Here is a 20,609-nt window from a genome sequence, read left to right on the forward strand (position 1 = left end):
ACTTAATTCACAGTAACCGTAGCCACAAATTAACATCCACACTATTCTCCTTAACAAAAACTTGGTCACAAGTACACAAAGTCCAAGCTGATACACATTGTTCCAAACTGTTTCTTCCAACATTTTCCAGCAACTGCTGAGAAGTATTAAGCTGGTTTTTGGCACTTTCCTCAGTTCCCAATCCATAAAAAAACATCAGCTGTGCCACTGTCAACCTCAGTGTGGGATCCCTTGTAGTGGAATGAGATTATGTGACTGACTGATGACTGCCAGACAACTAACCTTGCCCAGTCTAACACCAGCTTAACACTCCAAAAATCTCTTCAGTCCAGTGACTTATTTTCTTCATTTGATGACGTTTTTATGTAGTTTGGGGAGACTTCTTGAACTAGAAGGGTCATTTCAGTGTTGGAGCTCTCTCTTATCCAACCATTCATCCATCAGCCAAACCCACTGTGCCCCAGATAAACAGGAGAGTAAGGGCTCTCAACTAAGCTACACAATCCCGACATATAAGGCGACAGTAACCAGCCACACTCACCTCTCACTAGCATTATATGAGCAAAAAACCCCAACCATCCCTCAGATGAAAACCCCTATAGGTGCAAAGATCCCTCTTGAAGTTCAGTAATACTATTTGGAAAATGCATGAATAAAATGAATGCTACATTGGCTATTTCCCAAACTGAGGGGAACTTCTAGCAGCACTTGTGTCAGTCTTTCCATTCAGTTTTGACAATTTACCACTGAACACTATGATGTATACTGTATTTAGTTTCAGTGCATGTTCATGCATGTGAGGTGCAGTCAGGACTCTGAAGGCTTGGATGGTGAGTATAAGAGTGTGACCCAATCAACTGGCTAGCTTTTGTTAGTGCTCCTTCTATCAGGTTTTTCTTGCTCTCTGGACCCTACCTCACCCCATCCTTAGGTAGATAAAGAGGTCTGGATGATGATATGATGATGATGACATTCTGTGTCTCCTTGCTACTTCCAAAAAATTTTGCTCACCCTTAAGAAGAGGGTTACTAAAAGCTGTGTGTAAGTCCTTAAAAAGTCTCTCCCTTCCAGCTTATGAGAGTTTCCTAACAGTGACACACTTAATGAAGGCTACATCCAAGTTGTCTGAATAATATTCCCTGGTGCTGGCATGAAAAATATATATAAAATAAAATGTCATAGGACTAAAGGTGTTCCAGTGGTAACAGCAGGAACATTCCACATTACACTGTACATGGAAGCTACACTACGTACCATATTGTACCATGTGTTCTGAAAGAGAAGAAAAAATTCTTGAGTAATGTAGTAAGTCCTTATGACACGGGTTATAGGTGGTACTGATACTGGATAAGCCTGAATTAACTTTTAAATTCTGAAATTAGGATTAACTTACAACTTGAGATAATTTAACACTCGCGATCTTTGGACATGGATCTGCATCCAACCTGACAGTCTCCAACCAGTTCTTTAGACATGGATCCGCGTCCAAACAAAGAAATATTCACCATAAATCAGGAATTGTGTCTAGCATCCTGAAATTTGGTTTGATATTAACCTGACAGAATTTCAGTTCGGTGACTCTATTTTCATTCATGGGAAAATTTAAAAATGTGACAAAAAAAAAAAAGTTTAGAAAAAGACAGTGGTATAAACATTTCTATGCACTTTTTCAACTTATACTCGTCATAACTAAAGTAATCTAATTTTTGCAACACTACTTTCTATTTTCTTTCATCATATTCTACAAAGTCTCAGCATTCTAACGGTATAAAACGAATCCGCTAATCCAAATATTTCACAGTGAAAGAATGATTGGAAAAGAAAAAACTTGAGCACGTAGCAGGGAAGGAAGGAGGGAGAGCAGGGTGGGGGGAAAGCATGAGGGTTCTGCTGGCTGCAGGGGGGTTAGACCACGAAAGTGTTGATACATTAAAACATTCGTATAAATTCAAATGAGACTTAAAGCTGTCTGTCTATGAAGAGCATCAACAGAAAGTTTGCTTTCATCTGACAGAGCTGAGTCACTCCCAGACCTTAAATGATAGGTTGTTGTTCCATGAAATTTGATGGGTTCACCAATATTTCATGCAACCATGGCTTAGTACACAAGCTGTGGGAGAGGTCAAGTTCTGTCAGGTAAAAAACAGTATAACAATAGAGACTCATTCCTCCCTTATAACACAGGCTAACTGAATTTCATGCAATTATGACTTAGTATTCAAACTATGGAAGTGGCCCACTTCATTCTGATGAAAAGAAAGCAACTACAGTCAACCACTTACTCTGAACTTCTCTACATGGCTAAGCCACCAAATCCACCTCCACTGTGCACCTGTCTTACAACTGTTCACTCATCCACCTACCTTACCAAGTCTTTCCACAAACATTTGCATCTACTCCCCTCACTCAGTCTCATGCATCACTCATGTTAAAATATCTGTACAATCAAGTTTGCCTACAATTCCACTGCATCTACTTCACATTCTATGCATGTCTGTCACTCTCCTTCTTGACATATCATATCAAAGATTCATCTATAGACAGAGACACATACAAAGGCTCCCTCAGCTTAAGAATATAAACTATTTCTGGAGAATGATGCCTTTACGTGGTGCCACTGATACGACTGAGTGGTTCAGTGGCTCGGCAGCCTAGTTATACAAACATCCATCAGTTCCCTTCCTATCCCCCCAAAATAGGATGGTGGACTGCAGGAGATGGGTAACCAGCCTGGAGTCCACTGGGTTCATGTTCACATGAGTCTGGGATTGCAATCACTAATACTACCTAATAAACAATAAATTACACCCAACACTTGCTTTTTAGTCCTTCTTTTTGGGTTTCTTTGGGTTGCGTGAACGAGACTTGGCCTTGCACAACGGGCAGATGGGGGCATTGCGGTGGATCTGTTGGTGGCAGCTTAGGCATGACTTCATTGGTGGCGGCTGTTGTCTGTAAGCAAAAATAAAAACATCACCTTAATTCTACTCAGTTACATAAAGTTTCTCTGGTGGCTGCTGTCTGTTGGTAAAAATTAAAAAATCATCATCATTGTCTTAACCTATTTCCCTAAACAATTTCTCTCTGTTTCATTACTAACACACACACACACACAAACATCACAATTCATTATGTCCTCAGGGCCTCAAAGTAATGCAGCCCCCACACCACAACACACTCACCTCATGCATCTCACTATCACACCACACAATTCGTCACTACATCACCACTAAAAGATATTCCAGAGAGCCTGGTGGAAGTGGTTTCTTCAGCCCTAAAAACTGCAGCTGCCCTTTCGGACACACCGAAAATAGTTTGAATGGGCACAGGAAAGTACACCTGTCTTCTCATGTTAGACATTTGTAAGCCAGACTTTGCAATAAATATATGTTGCTGTGGTAGAGTCCTTTTTCACTCAAGAATAATGGTAATGAGATGGGTCACCGCTTAGGTCTGGCTTGGTTATGTAATCCCTTGATTATTCGATGTAATAGAGCCAAAGGCATGTCTGGATAGTGGATCCATCTGGATAATGGACTTCTCCCTCACCTCCCTTCGTTTTTTTTCACTCATTCATCATCCAGTCCTACACTGCCCCATGAGAAGCGTAGGAGCCCGGGGCTAGGGAAGTTGGTCCTGACATTTAAGATGAGAGTGACCAGCCTCACTCATCCCTGAGTGGCATTACCTAAGCAATAAACCCCAACCACCCCTTGGACATAAACCTTCACCAGTTGAATCCAATTGGAGTGCCGCATGTAGAGGTGCATGGTGTGTAGGAGGACTGCTGGGCCTTGATAGCAGGCTGTGAAGCCTATGCCCAGAGTCGGACACATTAAAAAAAAAAAAAAAAATACCCACTAAACCACCAGGAGCCAAAATTTGGTTATATGGTTACCACCCAGCATAGTAAATGGTTTCCTGGTGTACAGGAAACCATTAGGCTTGTCACTCAGCGTAGAGTCATCCACAGGCCTCCCTTCATACATATCCTAATTTTTAGAGCCAGGGTTAAAGGCCACTACAGCACAGCATACAACACTTGTTCCTGTTGTAGTAGTAGCAATAGTAGTAGTTGTTCCCTAGGCAGTCTGGCCGAACAGCCACGAGTCCCTAAGGAAGGCCATGGCCGAGACCGGGCTTTCCCACAGAGCTTTCAAGGAGTGTATGTTGTGTTGTTGGCATAGGTGATTGTGTGCAATGCAGTCTTCCATAATGTGCTTAATAGTATAGGGTGCTGTGTTGCATTCTGGACATGCATCAGCAACATAGTCGTCCAGCCTCTTCTGGTAACTTAAGAGGGCTGGATGATGCCCACATCCCAGCCTGGCCAGGTGGACCCTGTCCTCACGAGGGAGATAGGATTCAGAGGGGTGGATATCAGGAGGCCGTGCATGCAGCTGTGTGTTGCCTTTAAATGACTGAATGGAGCAGCGAGTGATCTGAGCATGGATATGTTTCTGGAAGCTGGTCTGAGGCAGGCGAGGGGGGAGAGATGACAGTATTTGTGTATGATATGTGCTGGGTGTTGTTTTGATGTTCCCTGGTGTGTGTGGGTATGTTGCCATGTAGTGTAGTGGATGTTGTGGGTTTGTGGAGGCTGCAGCGAGAATTTGGGTGCTTCTCATGCCTAGGTGATCCTTGACTTTGAGGACTTTGGTTTCTTGATATAGGTGGTCTGTGGGTGTGGCAGATGTGCAGCCTGTGATTATTTGTAGGGCCTTGTTCTGTATGGTCTGTAGAGTGTTGTAGTGTGTTTTGGTGAGGTTAGAAGCCCAAGCAGGGCTTGCATAATTCATCACTGAATGTATATATTGTTTGTATACTGTGGTGGTGGTTTCTTTGTTGTGTCCAAATGTTGTGTGGGCAAGTGACCTCAGGGCATTGCATCTTGGTGTTATTTTATTTTTAATATTTGTGATGTGTTGTTTAAAAGACACTGATGTATTGTATGTTACACCAAGGATTTTGTGTGTGTGTGTGTGTGTGGTAGGGGAGTGTTGTTTATGGTGAGGTGTAGAATGTAGTTGTGTTCTCCTGTCCAGTTTGTGAGAAGGGTCACTGTAGATTTGGCTGGAGCTATTTTGAGCCTGTTTGTGGTGAACCATTCGTGTAGTGTGTTGAGGTAAGGTTGGAGGATGTGTGCAGCTGTGTTTGCATTTTGGTGTGTACATATGAGTGTTATATCATCTGCATAGGAAGCTATGTGTATCTGTGGTGTGTGGGGTGTGGGTATGTTGCGCATGTATAGGTTAAAGGGTGTAGGGGGCAAAACAGATCCTTGGGGGATGCCATTTGTGAAGTTTCTGATGTTCAGAGACTGACTGGCAGTGCGTATTTTAACTGATTGTACGTCTGTTGTGGTGTCATGTGGGGGGAGAAGTGACTTTGTGTGTGCACTGGTATCCGAGAAGTTAATGGATTTGTGTACCAGGGTGATGAGTCCACCACCACCGCCGTCGGCCCGGTCTTGTCAAATGGTGGTGAAATTGTGAAATGTAGGTGTTTTTTGTGTTCTTTTGTTTCTTGTAAGATGGCAATGTGATGTGTATGTTATGTTGTTTGATGAACTGTGTGAGTTCTTGTTTTTTGGTGTTTATGTCATCTACGTTTAACTAAAGGACCTTGTGTGTGCGATGTGTGTTGGCTGCTGCAGCACAGGAGGGAGGTGGTGGTGTGGGTGGAGGGGAGGAGGTAAAAGAAGGCTGTGGTGGAGGTAAGGGTTGGGGTGGATTAGGATGGGGTGCAATGGGAGGGGTTGAGGGATTGGATGGTGTAGGAAAAATCGGGGGGTTTAGCTGAGGAGGTGTGGAGGAAGTAGGAGCAGGGTTGATGGGGGGGGTTGTGGGTGGGGGGAAGGAGCATAGGGAGCAGGTCCAGGTGTTTGTGTAATGTTTTCTGGATGCAAGTGTTGTGCAGGTGTAATGGGTCCAGTTCTTGCAGGAATTGCATTGAACTGAACCCTTAGTCTGTCGGCTCGACATGATAGGTTTTAAGTATGTTGGACATATGTACCGGTACTTGCTGGTGGGTCCTGGATTGCTCTCAATGTCCCTGGCTGAAGAAGTAGTCGAGAAATGACCGCCGGGGAGTCATTTCTCAGCGCAGAAAAAACAGCGGTGTTGTACGTGTTGTGCTGAGAGGTGTGGTACTTGCCCAAGCGACCAAAGCCACTCCCAGGTTCTTGGGCCCCGTGAAGGGCCAGAGGGGTATGTGGTGGTTTGGCCCCCATGCTGTCCTCCTCTTCAACAGCCTCTGGGGGGTAGACCCACAACGAAATGCCACCGCTCCAGGTCCTGTTCCTGTTGTTTAACACCACTCTATCTGGTCAAGCAGACCTATAAATCACAGCCAAGCAATTACCATGATCAAGCAGACCCATCAACCAGAGACATGCAATCACCACTGCAGGGCCACCTTGCAGTGACAATATGAAAAAAACAGCCCAGCCAGGTGAAAATGTTCACCCGGCTACAGTTTCCACCAGGACGCAATCAGTTTGTCTGGATAAAATGGGAAAATGTATGAATAATGGTTCTGAGCAGACAGATCACGTCTGGATGATGGATTGTTTGGATGATGGACATCCAGATAATCGAGGAATTACTGTATTAGGTCGCCAGGCCACATTGGGTTTGGTTCAGGCTGTAACCATATAACCGAATTATGGCACCAGGTGGTTTAGTGGGTGATTAGGGCATTCCAATGGGATCAAGCCTTTGGAAGTTTATATCCAAGGGATGGTTGGGGTTTATTGCTCACGTAATGCCACTCAGGGATGAGCGAGGTCGGGCACTCTCACCTTAAATGTCAGGATCGACTTGCCTAGTCCTAGGCTCCTACGCACCTCCTGAGGGAACACTGGATTAGATGATGAGATGATGATGAATTGGTTAGACAAGGTTAGGTTAGGTCAGGCCTGGTGAAACTTATGAATACAACCCATGATCTCACCTAAATGCCGGTGTGGGTGGTCCTGGTGGGGGTGGCAGGGGCCGTTGGTCGGGTTTATGTGGGGTGGTGCGGAGGGGGGCCGGGAGGGGGGCCTGCGGCGACAGGAATGAGGGTGGGGCATTCATAGCCCCCAGGGAAGGTAAGCTCAAACCACCACCACGGATATCATCATGATCCATACTCCATTCAACTCCAGCCTTCTCAAAAAAACTGAAAAACAAACAAAGAATTATAAATATATGATGGATGGAAAAGGTGAGAATTAACGACAAGTTGAGGAACTAGAAAGCACTCCAAGAGCACATCCCTCTGCCAATGCCACTGCCATTCAAAAGGATCCAGATCTGGATCCGCCCCAAAACTTAATCAATTCTTTCTTGGCCCATAGCCCACCCTTCGACAAAATTTCATTGAAATTCAGTGAGAATTTTTTGGAGATATAATTTAGACAAACAGATAGACAAACATAATGTAGGTGAACAAATAACCTCCTCCAACTTTGTTGGCAGAGGTAATAAACTGCATGGCTCAGAGAAAACCAGAACAATCATAGAAGATGAGACATAGTCAAACTTTTGTAAAATGAAGGGAAGTCTATTTATTTGCCTCTCTTCCCCCTCCCCCTCTCTTTCTCTCTCTCCCCACTGTGGGGGGGGGTCACCTTGACGTGGTGGCGGGGCTTGAAGCGTGATTGACTATGCCACCTACTTTGGAGGCGTGCTTACCTTTATAGGGTTTTGCATTTGTTGGCCACGTGGACCAAGCATCCGCTACATCACTGGTGGAGGAGGACTGCTGGTGATGTTAGGCCCTGTCTATTTGCCATCTAGGGTGGGACTGTTGCCTTCTCACAAGTTTGCCGTGCGTGGCATCCCGTAATGCTGGGAGATGGGAGTTCTGGGGGTTGAGTGACACCTCTTTGGTCCCTTATTCTGGCTAGACGGGGGGCCTGGTTGGGCCAGACTAGGTCAATCAGTTGGTTATGTGTTGACTAGGGTCAAGTGGGCACTGGGGGGCCTGGGGGCTCTTACGGTCCTGGAGCCATCCTTACCCAGGTCCCCCAGTGGTTACCCGCGTATACTCTCCCACTACCTCTGGGGTCACCAATGGTGTTGTCTCTGGCATACAACCTCCCTTTGCTGGGCTCCATGGTGGGTGGAAGGGTGGGGGAATGAAGTTATTCTCTGGTCTATTATGGCTATCTCCCCCCAGTTTTGGTACTTGTGTGGCAGGTGGCCGGGCCCACGAGTCCCCAACAACCAGCCACGTCTCTGCTCCTGCCAACCCTGAACCACTTAAGTTCAACAAGGGTAAGGAGTTCTTTCGAGGGAGCAGCACACAGCCCTCCAAGAAAGCCCTCTCCCCCTTCACTGAGACGATCCCTGGCTTCTTTGTGCCTGAACAATACATGAAATCCCTAGTACTGAAGTTGGCTGATGGTTCCTCCTTCAGGGACTAGAAAGCATTTAAGGTTCACCATGACCTGGTCAAGGCTTGTGGGTCATCCCCAAAGGTTGTTCCACAGGCAGATGGGTCACTCCTTATAGAGGCCAGAGATGCTGACCAAAGTGCTCGCATCCATGCCATTAAATGCTTAGCCTCCTGTGATGTCACATTCACCAGTCATTCCACCCTGAACTAGACTCTGGGTGTTGTCTTCTCTAAGGAGTTCCTTAGGTACTCGCAGGAGGACCTCCTGGACGGGCTGAAAGACCAGGGAGTTGTGAAGGTGGAGAGAATAAAGAAAAAGGTAAATGGGATATTGATTGGAATACCATCACTGATTGTCACCTTTGATCGGTTGACATTGCCTGATGTCTTAAAGGTAGCTTACTACTGCTTTTGGGTTAGGGCATATGTGCCAAGACCTAGGCGGTGCTTCCACTGCCTGAGATTTGGGCATGCCAGCAGGTCTTGTTGTAGGAATATGCAAGGTCTCCCACAAGTGTGCGTTAATTGTGGTGGTAATTCACATGGTGAGATGGACTGCCCGAATCCCCCCTCGTGTATCAATTGCCGTGGTGCTCCCCCAGCTTCATCAACACAGTGTGACCAGTATAAGTTTGAGAATGAAGTCATGTCAATTCGAACCCATGAGAAGATTTCTTTTGCAGAGGCAAAGGAATGAGTCAGAGGGATGTTTATCTGCCATGGGGTCACCTTTGCTTCAGCTTTCTCACATCGTAAGAAGGTCCCACTGTACAAGACAACACTTCATGCTGCCCCAGCTGCTTCTCAGGGTAATCAGTTGTCACAGACGTCTCAGTTGGGAGATGCTACTGTGACGGCAACACATGGAAGAGGTCTCATTCCAGTACCCACTCCTTCAACTTGTGATATGCAGAATGCTCTCCCCATGGTTAATACTGTTTGTCGGAATGATGTTTGCCCGACCGCTACTCCGACAGTTTCTGCGCCCACTTTGGTGGCTGACGGCTTGCACACTTCTGTGGTGGTGGCAGATGTCCATGTTGACTAGGCTCCTTCTCCCGTCTTACCCAGTAAGCCCGAGGCTCTACCTGTACCTGACAAACGTCACCGTTGTTCGTCAGAGTCCTCTAAAGATGAAGACCGGCCACCCAAGGTCTCTGTTGTTGATCCTTTTGTTGACACCTCTCCTGTTCCCTCTGCCCAACAGGCTGAGGGATCTATCCAGATGACATCTGACGCTGATGGTTCACCTCTGGTCCCATCCCTACCTGGGGATGTTGTTGGAGAGCTCATTGATGCTTCAGATCTGAAGCATGGGATGGCTTCCTCATATGATTCAAGTCCTGTGGACTCCACTTCCATTTCTGGGGCTTCTAGTGGGAGCACTGGCTGTCCTACATCTCCAAAGGCAGCCCCTAGCCACCTTCCAAACAAACTGGTATGCCCACTCCAAGAAGGAGTGTTGTAAAACTTAACGTATTTTCGGGCATATAAGGCGCACGAGCATATAAGGTGCATCCCAATTTTGGCAGGCCTAATCTGGGAAAAATAAAAAAATGCAGCTAACCCCAGACCCCCTAGCTGAATGTCTCACATAACTATTCATGTGCTGGTTATGAAATTTTCATGTACAGGAATCATGAAAATTTAGAGTGACACCCTTTGGTAAGCTATCATGGTAGGCTAAGTCACAGTACTTACCTTCGCACTACCAAATATCACCACCGACCACCATCACCAGTATTGGCCATTGTTAATAACTCTAACCACTATGAACAAACAACACTAAAATTATCAACCATCAACATTAATATTATCAACCTCCACTGCTGACACTACCAACTACCACCCCTAATACAAAGCTGTCGTCACTGCTTATGCAGCACACACCATCACCTGATCACTTGTAAACAAACATGGTGGTGCAAGTTGTGGAATCATCAAAACTTAGAGTAACCGAAAAATACTGCTAAATATTTAGTTTATTAAGCCGCCATTAGGTGACCAAGGCCGACACATGCAAGCATGTTGGAGCCTTTAAAAATGAAACGAAAACAAAACGAAACGATTAAGCAGTCATAGCGAATTGTCCTGACGGGGAATCGTCCAAGTTTTGACGGGGAATTGTCTGACGGTGAATTGACTTGACAGAGAATTGTCTCGGAACCCGCCGATCACGGGTAATCATATATATCAGGTTAACTGGTTACAAGGCTTTACTTAATGCTTTAACTTTATTTAAGTGCTTTAACTTACATACCAGAACAGTAAATACAGTATTTAACTTACAAATACAGTACCGTACTGTGGAAAATCAGTGCAGCAAATCTTAAACGAACAGATAAAAAAGGCAATATTCTGACGCCTATCATGTAAACTGGTTATAAGACTTTATTTCTTGCTGGTTTATTCTATCGCTCTTTGCCAACGAATACTCTAGCCGAGGAGACGGAGAAGCATGTACCTGGCCGCTAGCTCTCCAAGCAACGGATATCTGCTTTGTGTTGTGCCAATGCTAACGGCATGCACTGGCTTAAGCCCATTATTGTTGGACGTACAAAGCAGCCTCGGTGTCTTTGTGGGGTGATAGATGTCCTTCCTGTCATCTGGTACCATTCTTTGAAGGCATGGTTTACAGCCCAGATCTTCAAAGACTGGTTCCACCGCCACTTCGTCAAGGAGGTCATATATTACCAGACGAAGACACTGGGAATCCCGCGTGACCAGGTAAAGGCCCTCCTTCTCCTCGACAATGCACCTGCCCACCCGCGCGACAAGGACTTGGTGGCTGAGAATGGCCGGATTAGGTGCATGTTTCTGCCACCTAATACAACTGCTCTCATCCAACCAATGGACCAAGGAGTGATCATGGCAACAAAGCGCCTATACCGAAGGAAGTTCCTGGATGAGGTGATGGTTGTTCTCGAGGACGAGGACGAGCACAGGGAGGGACGGGACACGCGAGGCCAGCTGACTTTGGAAAACCTTTGCCGCTACAACATCAAGTCTGCAATCTACAACTGGGCCAGTGCATGGAAGGAAGTCCCTGTCAAGATTCTAGAAAATGGTTGGTCTCGTTTGCTTCTCGGAACGGATGTGGAGTACGATTTCTTAGGTTTTGACGTGGATGACTTCCATGCATGTCTACGTACGCATGGCGACGATGTTGATGTGGACGATGTGAGTGAGTGGTTGGATGATGACGAGGGCAATCCTGGTTATCAGACATTGTCTGATATCGAGATCACATCTTCAGCTGCAGGTGTCAGTACCCAGCTTGAAGATTCCGACATGGATGGCGACGATGATGCGGACTCCTCTCAGCATGACACTACTCAAGCCATCCCCAAGCTAAGCGCACTCCGGAAACACCTAGAGTTCATACTTGACTATCTGGAACACCCTGACTGCGACAGGGAGATGGGGCCCTTGGGACTTGTGGAGGAAGTGTGTGCTTTCATCATCAATTGTCAGAATCGTTGTTCCTTGCGTCAATCAACGACTGACAGTTTTTCAGGCCCATGACCCCCGCTGTGCCCAGCCCTGGCTCCACTCCGTTGCCTCCCCAAGACATGCCCTCATGCTCTGAGCCACAGCCCGGCACATCAGCCACGGTGGAGTCACCGCTCGACGTGAGTTTGCGTCTATCTTCAGAGTCGTCTGCAGTGGATACGCCATCACCACGACCCAGCGACGCACCCCTAGGTCACCTGCCAGTGATACTCTCGGACTCTGACAGTGATTAAACAGCAAGAACTTCTCCACTAGATCACATGGGAATTTACAGTGTTGTGCAGTGAAAAAAACAGTGCGTTGTGTTAAGGATTTACAGTTGTGAGTGAAAAGACAATTTTTGAACTAAATTTAACGTAAACAGACTTGTTTGTTTTTGCTTTAGAAAATGGTTAGAAGGGTTTGAAAAGTTAAAGTGCAGAGTGCAACACTCAGTAAGTTACAATGGAGCATAAGTTAGACAAGAGTGCGCACTGTGAAGAGAACGGACTTCTGAGTGCGATTGACTAAGTTCAGTGCAAGACTTCATGAACAGTGTACTGTAAGTGCTTCAGGAAATCCTTCTTACTGTCACAGTCCGAGAGGAGGCGGTTATTCATCATGATGGCCATGGACTTGCTGTAAGTAGGCAGAATGTTTCATACTGTACTTATTTCCATACTATACTTACCTCAAACACCTCATTTCACTCTTTAATGTCCTTTATTGGTGTGAATAGGGTGTTAGGAGCTATGCATGTGCAGTAGGAAGGTGTTTTTCTGAGTTAGGCTAGGTTAGGGTCCATAAGTACCAGTCCAGGAGCCAGGGACTTGTAAGTACCCAGAATGTTGAATATTGTACGAACCTATCTCAAAAACCTCATTTTATGCTTTTTTTGCATATTTCAGTCTTTTATGTGCCTTATTGGTGTGATTTGGGTCTTAAATAGGTGCTATGCATGTCCAGAGGGAGTTGTATAGGTGTTTCTCTGAGTCAGGGTCCATAAGTACAAGTCCAAAAGCTGGGGCCCAATATCCGGACAGGACAAGTATCCGGACCTGCCTATGGCTCTATTACGTCGGATATTGGAGGGATTACTGTATATATATATATATATATATATATATATATATATATATATATATCTATCTATTGCCAGACACCATAATCCCGTAAAAGGTGGCCGTTTGACACTGAGTTAGTTGTTTTACAGGGAGGGGCACCAACCCTCCACCAACCCACTAGGGAGCACGTATGATTTGGTTATATGGTTACCATCCAGCGTTGTAAATGGTTTCTTGGCTTACAGGAAACCATTTGGCTTGTCACTCAATGTAAAGCCACCTGTAAAGAAAAGGAATAAGAAGTGACAAGAAAGATAGGAGAAATAGGAAGAGAGGAGGGCAAGCACAGAAAAAGAAAGATAAAAGCTAAGGAAATAGGCAGCACTACATCAAGTGGGTGGATGATGGTCACCACCACCTACCACATATACAGTATATATATATATATACAGTATACAGTGCTCGTCAGAAGTATGGGGCGCCCTGCGTCCCTCCTGAGAAACAAACCTTTCAACATTGAAAAAACATATAAATAATGCATTTTATTTACCTTTAGTGCTTCATAGGGTAGCCTTTATGTTTCTTCACGGACCTGAGACATCTTGGAAATGAAAGGACGAGGCTCCTGAGGTGCTGGAGGGGTATTTTGTCCCAGGAGTCACGAATGGCGGCTTCCAGCTTAGGCAGAGAGCTCACGTCCTTCCCTTGGAGACTCTTCTTTACGAGGTACCAGAGGTTTTCAATCGGGTTGAGGTCTGGGCAATTTCCTGGCCAGTCTGTCATGAATGATACCTCGCAGTCACGAAGTCAATTGGTGACCGGTTTGGCCTTGTGAGCAGGTGCACTGTCCTGCTGAAACACTCGTGCACCTGTTAGCTCGAAGGAGTCTGGTAAATGATCACACAGAAGCTCCAGGTAAACATCCTGATTCACTCTGAGGTTCTTGGGAAGTACAACAAGCTTCCCCAAACCCTTCCCTGAGAAACAACCCCATACCATGAGTGAATCAGGATGTTTAACTGTGCTTTCTACATACCGTGGGTCAAGTGGGTCACTACCTTTGCATGCTCCTCTGTTACAGGTAACACTAAATGTTGCCTCATCAGACCACAACACTGACAACCGTTGCTCCTCACCCCAATTTAGATATTTAATAGCAAAGGCAAGCCTACGAATTCTCTGGCTGCTAGAGAGAAGAGGCTTTTTCACAGGCCTGTGACTTGTGTAACCAAGCTCATGCACCCTACGAGACACTGTTCTCACTGACACCTCACCAAACACTTCTGGGTTGCTCTCCTTAATTTTCCTTGCACTCACACAAGGATTAAACTCCACTGCACGTTTTAAAACATTAACAGACCTTGGGGAAGTTTTCCTAGGCCTACCAGACCTCGGTTTCTTTGTGGGAACTTCGCCACTGTTTTCCTCCCAAAACCGCGCATACCAACGACGCACTGTCGATCGTGCCACACCAACTAATTCACTAATTTCCTTTGTGTGGTGGCCTGCCTCCTTTAGAGCAATGATCTGGGATATGATTTCACTCGATAGTTCACGGGTAGGTGCCATAACAAAGTTTTGAAGGCCAAAACACTGCGGGACACTCGGTAAAAAATGGCGCAATTTGAGAGGGACACTCGGCGGAGTTCCTCTCTCTCAGGCAGCCCGTGGGCGACTGAGGCGGGAACCAACCAGCGCGTCAGAAGGCCTCAGGCTACCGTGACGTCATGCTCGGAGCTCAAACTTATGGCTCAATTCTTACCCCCAAAAATGGGTGATTCTTTTTGGGCCATAAGTATTGCGCGCCCGGCGGACAACGCTGAATACTTCTGACGAGCACTGTATATACAGTGGATTCTCAAATATATATATATATATATATATATATATATATATATATATCATCATCATGAGACGTTTGAGTGTCCACTGCAGGACCGGCCTATCCCGACCAAAGCAGAGACGATACAGCCAATGTATCTCAAGCAAGTGGCTTAGGATGTCTGCCAGAGATTGTATGTAGGATGAGAAGTGCTTGTAAGTGTGACTGTAGTGTTGGAGTGGTTTTGGATGTGTGCGTAGTCTGTGAACCAAGTGTAATCGGCCCATACAAGCCGACTGGGTGCAAACATACTTTACAATATGTGACACTGGTTCAACCACAGCACCCCTTGTGTCCGCCAAAGTAGTACAAGGCCAGGAGAACGCTTCCAAACTTTATTACCCTGGCGGGGCGCGAACCCTCTCTCTCCAGTGAGCGAAAACACACACTTTACCACTGTACCACAGAGGCTCCATATATATATATATATATTGCCAGACGCCTCAATCCCGTTCGGGGTGGCCACAATCCAATCGCCTCCACGTCCCCCTGTCCAAAGAGTGTCATCAGAATAAGCAATGATATTCTTGAAGAAGTTGAGTACAGTAGTACAACTCTTCTGTCTTTCTTTCCTTCATTCTTTCCTCTTTCTTCTGCCTGCTGGTGACTTTACACTCTCTCTTGTGTCTTTCTTTCCTTCATTCTTTCCACTTCCTTCTGCCTGTGGGTGACTCTACACTGAGTGACAAGTCAAATGGTTTCCTGTACACCAGGAAACCATTTTTTTATTACGCTGGGTGGTAACCATATAACCAAATTTTGGCTCCTGGTGGTTTAGTGGGTAAATGCGGCACTCCAATCGGATTGAGCTGGCGTAGGTTTATATCCAAGGGATGGTTGGGGTTATTGCTCATGTAATGCCACTCAGGGATGAGTGAGGCTGGTCACTCTCATCTTAAATGTCAGGACCAACTTGCCTAGTCCCAGGCTCCTACGCTCCTCATGGGCTAATGTAGGATTGGATGGATGGATGGATGGATATATACACCCTCCGCAAAAAAACCTTGATCCCATCACCCCTCTGAGACCTAAGAAAAACACATTTAAGGTAGGCTTAACTCCAACCATCTCTCGAGTTAATCCGGCTGTTAATGTACATCTGGCAACATCCTGAACACTCCCAGACTCACTGATGCATAAAATTTGCCAGTGCTCGCCAAGCTCTTGTCAGGGGAGGGTGTATCTTGTTGATGCTCCTGCTGCATAAATTCTCAGTTTCTTCCCTAAGTCTTCCTAGCACAATTTTTTCACCTGACATATTCCAAGATGCCTGTAAAGTATTTGAGTGACGTACAAAAGTCAAAAATATTAACTCTCATAGGCAAACACCTCACTTTAAAGTGATGTTTTCGCCTATCAGAGTCATGTTATGTTGAAGTTTTCAAGCCATATACGGGAGAGTATCAAGGTTTTTTGTGGTGGGTATATATATATATATATATATATATAAAGCCACCTAAATAACTCCCTACTGGACATGCATAGCACCTATTTAAACCTATTTAAGACCCTATTCACACCAATATTGGACATATAGCATGAAATAAATGAAAAGGAACCAAAGAATGAGGAATTAGAAGTGACTGTACCTCAGCCAAGGTACTTACAGCACATTTGTGGCCAGCTTTTCTAAGGTTTTGGCAGTGGTGAAAATGCTCTTGAAGCATGTACAGTGATCCAGTGTTGTGCTGCACTTAGTTCTTTGCAGTGTGAGTTATAATTGTTTAACACTGCACATTGTTCTTAACTGCACCACACCAGTTTCAACCGCCAATTTGCACTCCCCAGTTAATCCTTTGCACTCTAAATTCTAATTTCTTAACATTGCACAACACTGTAAATTCCAGTGTGGTCTAGTGGCGAGGTATAACAGTTTATTCACAAAAAATGAGCATGTGTGGCTTCCATTGCGATAGGCATCTACTCGCCATTGAAGTTAGGCAGTAACTGTTGGGAGTGTTGGTGATGGGGAAACAGAGTTGTCAGATGGCAACGGCCATGTTACCAAACTCCTCAATTTTCATTACCAAATTAGTAAAGCTAGCATTTATTCTTCACAAATTATATATACATGTGATAAGAAACAGGGAAGTGAGCATGGAAGTGAAAAAGTTACTACATGACAGTATTGTGATACCAACTCTAACATATGGAAGTGAAGCTTGGATGTTGTTGGAAGGACAGAAGTCGAGAGCGAGAGCAGTGGAAATAAGTTATTTAATAGGAGCCTATGGAGTCACATGAAGAGACAGACTGACAAATGAGGATATAAAGGAGCATTGTGGTGTGGATGTGGATGTGATAGGAAGCATTAGGAGGAGCACACTGACGTGGTTTGGCCATGTGGAGAGGATGGAGGGTGAGAGACTGATGAGGAGAGTGTATGTGAGTGAGGTGGAGGGGGGGAGGCTGAGGATGAGATGGAGGGATGGGGTGGAGAGGTATATGAGAGAGGGGGGTGTGAGCTGGGAGCAGGGCAGTGAAATGGCGGGGGACAGGGCGATGTGGAGGAGATTTGTTTGTGGCCACCCCATACGGGATTGAGGCGTCTGGCAATAGATAGATAGATAGATAGACAGAGAAATACATGTAATCACCCCTCTCATAATGAACAGCATGTTGATTATTTTCATGCTGTGTTGGCTAGTAGATTAATCAGAGAGAGCAAACAATCCACCATCTCCATCCTTTGTATCCTCATCCATCCGAAAAATCCATTTGGTAATGCATCATTCTGATTCATTACCAAACAAATTTTTCATTACCAAATTGGGCCACATTTGGTAATGAAAAATACCAAGTGGAAACCCTGACAGGGGAGAGGGGAAGGGGATGGACAGAAGGGGTGAAGGGGCCGTGGTGTAAACCAGCTGTTCGGTGCCGTGCGGCAATTTCAAATTACGGGTAGGAAAAAATTAGGATTTTGGGGGGATTTTTTGTTTTTCTGGCCATTTTAGGGTTCCGAAGGTCCAGGCCCACAATGTCCGGTAAGTGGAGTGTCCGGAAAGTATGGGGATTACTGTATACAATATATATGTGTAAACTAATTAAACCTATCATACTGGACTTCACTACACCTTATTTTGCTTTACATATCTCTTTCTACTCAGTTTCTCTTCCTTCCCACTCCTCCCCTATACTCACTCTGGGGGCACTGGGTCATCCTCTTGGGTCAAATTAGGTAGGGTAAGGTCATGCCCAAGCTGCTGTGCTGCCAAACGACCAACTTCTTGCTTAAGTGGATGATATTCATCATAGAGGCGCCGGGCATGGTCCAGGCTCTTGTTCCGCAGGTCTTCAGCAGATTTTATTATGCTCTCCATCTGAAATATTTTAAGTGGTTGAAGAAGTGGACTGTTGTCTGAAAGGACATGAGTTCAGTCACAGGTGGTCATGAAGGGTAACTGAACCACACGGCTTAACAACACCATTTCTTGCAGTTACACTGGAGAAATAACAGACTCCCACTCGCCGCTTTATACACGCACGTATGTGTGTGGAAGGCTTTTAGAGTGAATGGTGAAGAGTTCATGTGGAGACTGTGTTGGAATGGCTATTTGTGAGTAAAAGAGCTTGTATATGTCATGAAGTGAACCTCAAGATGGAGTAAGGATGCTAGAACATACAAAGAGACCACACTTCTGCAACTTCTTAAATGTCCACTAAGATTATGGTGCACTTGAGAGAGATCCCTACCCCTTTCAGCTCAGCTGATGGCCAAGTGTAGTCAGAATGGAGGGTAGATCTGAACACTAACCAAGAAGTTGGACTATTACATTACAAGTAAGGGTCATTGTATTTTATGGAACCACAATTTGATATTCAACTTGTACATGCAGCTCAGTTCCTTCAGATGTACACAAACTGACAACAGTAACAACTGCAAATGATTTAAAGCTCACGGCATTGATATCAGCATGTATTTGCCGCAGCTCCTCAACATGTGCCATCTTCTCCTGCAACAGTAGCTCCATTTCTGCTCGGTACTCAGCCAGACTGGCTTCCTCTGCCTGTACCAACTCTACCTCCTGTGCCAGCCGTCCTCGCAGTCTTTCAACTGCCACTACCTTGGCCCTGTGTGCAAAACATTATTATCATCATCTCTGTCTAGTTCAACATAAATGATGAGGTGAGGCAGTAACTATCTAGAAACAATGGAGAAAGTACTGTATATTTATTTTTAAATATTGCTGTACTCTAAAAATCTTATGATACCTGATACCATAACTCCCTGTAGTACAAAGGCAAATATATATTTAGCTCAAGCAAATTTAGTTGTACAGCTTTATTTACAGATTTTACATAAGGCAATCCTAACAAGATTTAACCTAACCATGAAGACTTTGTACTTCAGTCCTACTCTTGGTATCCTTCACTCCTAGACTTGGCAAGAGGGGAAAAAATGCAACTCATGGTTAAGTTAGGTCTTGTTAGGTTGGGCTCGTGTAGTGCAGCAAAATTTAACAACTACCCGGTACCGGTATTGATGCTATAATTCAGCTTAACAGCTAGGAATTACCTTACATCCCTTAAAAGTTCATCCAATGAGTCCATAAATGTCTCATTTTTTTATTACTACCTGACAATTATCTTCTATTCAAGATAAACTTTTTTAAATTGGAGGGGTTGGCTATGATCTTAACCCTTTCACTATCAGAGATTCTGTTAATTTGGCAGCAGTACTAGGCTAAATTAAAAAGGATATAAATCATATTCAAAGAGTTAATGCCACAACACCCAAGCTCCATGCTGTCAGCATTCTGGCATTTCTTCAGTTTTGAAAAGTCACATCCCTCACTTGTGCTACTTAGGTTAGTTTGGGTTAGGTTGGATTAGATTACGTTAGTTAACGGTAAATTCTATCAGTTAGTTGGTTCGGTTAGGAAAAAAAATCAAGATAACCTTGACTGCCCCAGACTCCAAATTTACCAGCATTTCTTTTAACAGAAGACATAATTTTTCATGGCATAAAATTTCAACAATGCTTATAGTATTTTTGGGTTGGATTCTCAAATATATTTAGTCAATATCTTGTAGCCTCTAGGATTAATTTCTGCAAAAAGAACTGGACATGTGAAAAGATTTGCATTTCCCTTTCCTTGTTGTCCCTATGAAAAACATACAATAGCTACCTATGATAACTTCAGAACTAAGAATTATATACCGTAAGTAACAGGAGGCTTTAACTCTGTATTCTCATTTTCTGGTCCTTAATATAAAAATAATCATAGGTACACCAATAAATCTGGCTCCTGAATGATTTCATCGTACTTTTTCTATCTACGGTAGGCGCTCTACACCTAGATACCTCATTCCCAGATAGGGTGATCACAAACGAATCGCCTCCATATCAACCTCTCCTCGGCTATCAAGATGCCCTCTCTCCAACTCACATCCATCGTTCATATACCTCTCCACCCCATCCCTCTACCTCAGTTATTTCTATTCATCTAATTCTTGGTCTCCTTTCCCCTTGCAACTAACCCTCTATCAGTCTGTCAAAATTTTCGGAGCATTATAAATCATACATGCATCGTTAAAACATTATTTCTAATCAGATATGGTAGCATGAGTCAATAATTTACAAAAGTGCCTGATGTAAAGAAATACCTAATGTCTTTTAAGGCCTCTAGCTTCATATAAACAGCTCGCTCTCTCTCTTCAGCCATACCGCCTGACATGTTGGTAAACAATATCAAAGTCAAATGAAGTTCCCCAAGAAAGGTTGAAATATTTGCATGTTGATTAAGTTTGCCTGTATTTCACTGTCAATAACCAATATTTTA

General features: G+C 44.6%; 1 protein-coding gene across 1 annotated transcript; it reads right to left on the minus strand.

Annotated features, from left to right (window-relative positions):
* Positions 1 to 2,822: 2,822 nt before the first annotated feature.
* Positions 2,823 to 20,504, minus strand: LOC145410713 (zinc finger C4H2 domain-containing protein). Its single transcript, XM_080280822.1, has 5 exons — positions 20,434 to 20,504; positions 18,726 to 18,897; positions 17,968 to 18,146; positions 6,955 to 7,164; positions 2,823 to 2,952 (listed from the first exon to the last, which is right to left on the minus strand). The coding sequence occupies exons 1-5, from the start codon at positions 20,502 to 20,504 to the stop codon at positions 2,823 to 2,825; spliced, it is 762 nt and encodes a 253-aa protein (XP_080136948.1).
* Between the last annotated feature and the right edge of the window lie 105 nt (positions 20,505 to 20,609).

The sequence above is a fragment of the Coenobita brevimanus genome, chromosome 86 (assembly GCF_032717465.1).
Source record: "Coenobita brevimanus isolate Jiangsu-jjx chromosome 86, ASM3271746v2, whole genome shotgun sequence".
NCBI lineage: Eukaryota > Metazoa > Arthropoda > Malacostraca > Decapoda > Coenobitidae > Coenobita > Coenobita brevimanus.